Raw genomic sequence first — 6221 nt, forward strand, 5'->3', positions numbered from 1 at the left:
CCCCTTTTTGAAGATGGGAACCACATTGGCCCTCTTCCACTCCTCTGGCACCACACCAGAGCACCACGAGTGCTCGTAAAGCTGTGCCAGGGGTCCCGCAATGACCTCAGCCAATTCCCTCAGCACCCTGGGGTGGAGATTGTCCAGACCAGCTGATTTGAATACATCCAGTCCCTCCAGACGTTCCCTGACTAGATCCTCACTGAGCCTTGGCTTAGGTGTGCCTCCCCTGGGGCCTGACGGGGGCCCAATGAGGGGGCGACTGATCCGGTCCCTGCTCAGGAAAATGGAGGCAAAGAAATTGTTAAATATATTGGCTTTGTCGTCTGGTATGATGACCAAATTTCCTAGTGTGTCTTGCAGGGGCCCCACGTTACCCGGAACCTTCTTTCTGCCCCCTGTGTAGTTAAAAAAGGATTTCTTGTTGTCCTTGATCCGGGAAGCTAGTCCCAGTCCCATCTCCGCCTTGGCCTTCCTGACCCCCCCCTGCATCCCTGAGCAACCGCAGTGTAGTCCTCCCTGGGGATGGCCCCTCCCTGCCATCGGGTGTGCGCCTCCCTTTTAGCTAGGACACGTTCCCAGATGCTTTTGGTGAGCCGTGGGGGCTTTGTGTCCTCCTGCCCCCTTTGATCCGTGCTGGAATTACCTTCCTTTGGGCTTGGAGGATCGTCTCCTTAACGAGCGACCACTCTCCTTGGACACCTGGCTCCCCTCCCCTCTCCTCCGGGACCTCAGTGCCTCCCCGACTATTCTCCTTAGCTCACTGAAGTCGCCCTCCTGAAGTCCAGGGCCGCTGCCTTGCTGCCGGCTTTTGCCACCTTGCGCTGGATGGTGAATCCCAGCAGGCGATGATCGCTGTCACCCAGGGGTCGAGCACCCGCAGCCCCCACACCAGGTCATCACCTATGGCCAGCACTAGGTCCAACAAGGCATCTCCCCTGGGGGGGCTGTGCACCTCCTGGGTTAGATGGAGGTCCTACACTCTGGCCAAGAACCGACGTGAGCATTCAGACCTGTCTGACTGCTCTTCCCAGCAGATGCCCGGGAAGTTCAGGTCCCCCATGATGACCACGTTCTTTGACTTCACTACCTCCGTGAGCTGACATAAGCATTCCTGGTCAAGCTCTTCCCCTTGGTTGGGAGGTCTGTAGTAGACCCCCACCATTAAGTCTCTTTCCCCTCGGCTGCCTTGTATTTTAACCCAAAGCACTTCAGAGTGCCCCTATTTTATAGTCTTCCTCTGGAAAGGGAATGAAAAAAAGGGGGGAAGGGTAGTGTTATATAATGTACCTGTTTTGGTCCCTACCTGAAACCAAAGCTGCCAGCCTGCTGTAGTCCATCTTCTTGGGTTCTTTATTTGCTGGATCCTTGTAGGGAGACGTCTCCATATTCATATACCCTAGATGAGGCAAGAAACACATGCAAGAGTGTTGGGAGAAATGCTCGATGACCAGCTTAGCCTTTCAGAGAGACATCTATCCACTTGTCTAACTGCAGCCACAGGGCCATAGTTAATTCAAAAGCACTCTGCTCTAGATCTAGGAGCAAACCAAGGGCCAGGAGCTAAGGACCTTGCTTGGGTGTTACTCTGCAGCAGAGATGCAGGAGTCATTCACCACTTCCATGTAGGCAAGATGTATTCTAAGTTCTCATTTGCTCCTTCCAGGTCTCAGCATTTGCGAGGATGGATGCACTGCAGGGAGCAAGGCAGCAGTGGGGATAGGGGAGCCTTCGGGAAACAACTCTACAGAAGGCAAACAGCAGGTTTAAGGACAGCACTGTTTTCTCTGTTCAATTAATCTCTTGATTCATTGGTATTAGACCCTCCTTCTTTACACAAGGCAACAGAAAATGCAGTATCTGAGGGTTCAGCCCCTGAAGCGGCTCATGAATATGTTGTGAGCATATTTCTTTGTTGTTTTAAAAGATGCAATCTGTGCTTAAGCTTTCTTGTTCTGTGTATTGATTTCTTTAACATATTCCTTGTAAATCACTAATAACTTACTTTTCTCTGGAGGTATGGTGAGATTTTCTGGTGACTGCCTCCAGAGTTGAGTGCTCTGTGGCAGTGTTCCCAGGAAACCATCCCCACTTCCTTGGTGGGAATTTATTCCCATTACATAGGTTCCCATTATTTTTAGGTGAAGTGATTCCATCTCACCATGCATCAGGCTGGAGTGAACAGTCCAGTAGATGTGCAGACAGTGCTCCTGTCTCCTCATGCGCCGGCGACACTTGCAGTGCAGCAGAGGGCTGCTTCTGATGGCCAGCTCAGCATCCAGGCACTTCGCCCTGGCATCGTGGTCCAGGGAGATGGGATGAGTCTTAGCACTCGAGCAGTTTTCCAGGGTCTGGTAGGTGGTATTACAGACAGAGTCTTTCAGGCAAAGCCGCTTTGTTTCTGTGCAGTCACTTGACAGAGCCAGAAAACTTCCTGATCAAAACAGAGAAGCAATATTAAGACTTCATTCATGGTGAGAACCACATGAACAGCAGAACGGTCCCTGCAGGCTTCCTGTAGCCAGCAGGAAACCCTCTGGGAAGGTACAAGTGGGGAAGTTTACTTGATGTGGGAGAGATGCAAGCCCACACCCATGGGACAGACCCATGAGCAAGAGTTGCCTTTATTTCAAAGTTGATTATTCATATAATCAAGAGTTGATTATTTCAAATCAATAAGATGGACATCAATGGGGCTTGCAGCAGAAGAAAAACTAGCAAGAGACTGCGAACAAACCTATTTGAGAGCTCTCCCTCATAAACCCCTTTGGATTAAGTAGTTTATGATCCCTTCTAAATCCTGTAACCTGATCAGAGCCAGACCCACTTGGTTCTTGCATGGGACAGAAGATTCCTCAGGAAAGCTCAGTTGCCTCAGGGAGTGGAGCATGAGAAGCACCTCACCCATGAGTTGCTGGGGCTCCTGCAGCCCTGTGTAATGCCAAGGAAGCGTTCAAATGCCTCCTCCTCCAGGTGCCACAGCCTAGGACAAGGTAGTAAAAGCTTCACTGAGAAAGCTGTTTGCAGTTGTATAATGACATCATGTTGAGCAAGCCGGTGAGCTTAGGAAGAGTGCAGCACATGTTCTCATTGTAACAGAGGTCTCCTTTCAGAGTAAACTGACAGAAGGTAGGGCAGAGTGGCACCTTAGAGACTAACTGGTTCAGAGAAGCACGAGCTTTTGTAAGTCACAACTTACTTTGTCAGATGCTATGGATGGCATTAATGTTTACTATTAAACCATAGACATATCTATATACATGCATCTGTAGAATACAATAGTTGCGACAAGAATGCTTGTAACAAATTTTCTTACAGTGCTAGAACTGAATAATTTCAATTATCTGTGGACTCCTTGAAATGTGGCATCTCCACAGCTCTGCCACTCGCTGGGTTTTATTTGCACCTGTTCTGTCGGGATCGGGTGGTATTTTCTTTCAGAGTTATGCAGGGAGATTTTGTGGCATCCTCTTTGCACCTTGATGGGGGTCATTACTGGGTGAACATATTGCAGTCATTGTTCGCTTCTTCTGTAGCAGTTGCACAGAATCTGCATGGGCACCATACCTAGCGCTGCAGGACCCCGGCCCATGGCTGGGCAATGCTGTTCCCCTGTGGGAAGATTCTGGGGAAAGTCGTTCCTTGGCTGGTCTTAGGAAAGGGCTGTTGCTGTCCAAAGCTGCTGTAAAGAGGAGGGAGAACTGTTCTCCCTTCCCGCAGAGGGCAGGAGCAGGACTGAAGCAATGGGTTGAAACTGCAGCAAAGCAGATTCATGTTATGTCTTGGGGGGTGGGAAAAAACAACAAAAGACAAACAAACAACACCCCCTCCCTCCACCTTCTCTTAATACCAGTGAAACAGGCTGCCAAGGAAAGTTTCTTCACTGGAAGTGCAAGTTGTCTTCTCCCTCCTGCTGTTTCTGATCTTGATGCTACCCTTTGGATACAAGGCCTGGTCCTGTCTCGTGGCTTGGTCTCCAGGGTGCTGGTTGTATTTGAGGCAATGGCCTGTGTGCAGAGTGACAGGATGCCATGCTGGACTGCTGCCCAGCCTTTCTGGGTTTTTTTCTCCAGCCCAGTGAAGCTAACCATGGGGCTCTGTAACACTGATGCATTTTTAGTAGTTTCTTGGCAAACTTGATAGCTGCTTCCGCTCTATTATCTTGGCTGTGGTGTCAGGAAAATGTGTTCTGCAAGCCCTTTTCTGCAGCTGTGCCTGATGGGACGTGGCACCATGCATCGCACAGTTGCGTGGGATGGTAGCTGCTGTAGTACAGGCAGGAAAGGCCTGAATTGTGGCAATGATGCCAGTAGTGCAGATGAGTCCGTTCCCCCTAACCCCATGAGGCTGAAGTTGGTTGCTTATTCCCAGTTCCTTATTCCTTATTCCTAGTTCCCAGTTCCTTTTTCAAAGCTAATCTAGAAGCAATAAAAGCTTGTTATTAATGAATTGCACATCCTAATGAGAGAGAATTTCATTAGCTATGCATATATACTAATTCATATGTAAAGTAATATCCTGTATCAAGTACAGAGCCCTCAATGAAGTTCAGATTTAGATGGGATTATGGGTCAAAATATTTCTTGGGTCACTTGAAACTTCCTGTTGATGCTACTTGTGGGCTGTCCCAAAGACCCCTGACCACAGTCCTGCCCAGCCCAAAGCATGGTTTGGCCGTGCCAGGCTGCCAGTTGACAGCCCCCATGCCTACTGTACTAAGTATAATGGGTTCAATAAGGAAGTGTCTTTTGGGCTGAGATTATGATTCGACATTCTTTTTGGGTCACCCCACAGCATACCTGTGTGCCACTGGGGGACTCTCTTGGACATCTCTGAACCAGGCCTTGCCCAGCCCAAAGTGCAGTTTGTGCATGCCAGGCTGCTAACTGACAGTCCCCACACGCCCACTGAAGTAAGTGTATGGGCTCGAATAAGGAACCAGTTTTGGCTGGGTTTCTGGTTGGAAATATTTTTTGGGCCACCCCCTCTATGCTTCTGTACCACCTGGGGACTCCCCCAGACATTTCTGGCCAGAGACTTGCCAAACTGCACTTTGGGCTGGGCAAGACTCTGGTCAGAGAAGTCCAGAAGAGTCCCTCAGTGCCAGAGACTCACGGTGTGGGGTGGCCCAAGAAGCATTTCCATCTCTAATCCCAGCCCAGAAAACAGTTCCTAATTCAAGCCCATATACTTAACAAAGGGGCTTGGGGGCAGGGGGTGTTAATTGGCAGCCTGGCATGAACAAACCATGCTCTGGGCTGGGTAAGACCCTATCCAGATATGTCCAGGAGCGTGCCCCAGTGACACAGAGACATGGGGTGGGGTGGTCCAAAAAGGATTTCCAATCATAATCTCATCCCAAAAACCCAGTTCCTAATTCAAGCCCCTATACTTAGTAGAGTGGTTGGGGGGGAGGGGGGGGCTGGCAGCCTGGCATGGGCAAGCTGCGCTTTGGGCCAGGCAAGTCTCTGGTCAGAGGTGTCCAGGACAGTGCCCTGGGGGCAGAGAGGTTTGCTGTGGAGTGGCCCAAAAAGGATTTCTAGCTATAATCCCAGCCCGAAATCCAGCTCTTTATTCATGTCCATATACTTAGGACAGTGGCTGGGTGCTGTCACTTGGCAGCCTGGCATGGCCACGCTGCGCTTTGGGCCGGGCAATTCTCTGGTCAGAGGTGACCAGGAGAGTCCCCCAGTGCAACAGAGGCATGGCGTGGCCTGAAAAGGATTTCCAACCATAAAGCCACCCAAAAACGGTTCCTTATTTGAGCCCACACACTTAGGCCAGTGGGCACGCAGGGGCTGTCAGGCACAGCCAGACCGCACTTTGGGCTGGGCAGGACTGTGGTCAGGGGTCCTTGCACAGTGCCCCAGTGGCATCGACAGGAAGTTTGGGGTGGCCCAAGAAATACTTTGCCCCATAATCCCATCTAAATCTGGCCTTCATTTAGGGCTCTGTGCTCGGTACGGGCTGTTGTTATTTTGCATATTCATTAGTACGTATGCATAGCCACTGACTCTCTCGTTAGGATTTGTAATTCATTGATAACAACCTTTATCGGGTCCAGATTAGCTTTGAAAAAGGAACCGGGAATAAGGAACTGGGACTAAGCAACCAACTTCAGCCTCCTCCCACCCCCGCGCCGCGGCGCGCGAACTGCGCTGGGCAGCGGAGCCGCCGGAGCAGATGCGGCAGCGCGCCCCGCGCCCGTCCGAAGCCCGCGG

General features: G+C 50.6%; 1 protein-coding gene across 3 annotated transcripts in view; it reads right to left on the reverse strand.

Annotated features, from left to right (window-relative positions):
- Positions 1-6221, reverse strand: part of GFRA3 (GDNF family receptor alpha 3) — a 12266-nt gene that overhangs the window by 5466 nt on the left and 579 nt on the right. The window contains exons 1-3 of one of the 3 annotated variants that reach the window (XM_019535368.1): positions 2828-2855; positions 2162-2434; positions 1307-1399 (exon numbers count right to left, since the gene is read on the reverse strand). In XM_019535368.1, coding sequence (XP_019390913.1) covers positions 1307-1399; positions 2162-2434; positions 2828-2840 — 379 coding nt within the window. In that variant the 5' untranslated portion in view covers positions 2841-2855. Of the gene's footprint in view, positions 1-1306; positions 1400-2161; positions 2435-2737; positions 2775-2827; positions 2856-6221 lie in introns of those variants that run through there. The other 2 variants (XM_019535367.1, XM_019535366.1) reach the window with 2 other exon arrangements.

Source organism: Crocodylus porosus, unplaced genomic scaffold, assembly GCF_001723895.1.
Source record: "Crocodylus porosus isolate Cpor-Errol unplaced genomic scaffold, CroPor_comp1, whole genome shotgun sequence".
NCBI lineage: Eukaryota > Metazoa > Chordata > Crocodylia > Crocodylidae > Crocodylus > Crocodylus porosus.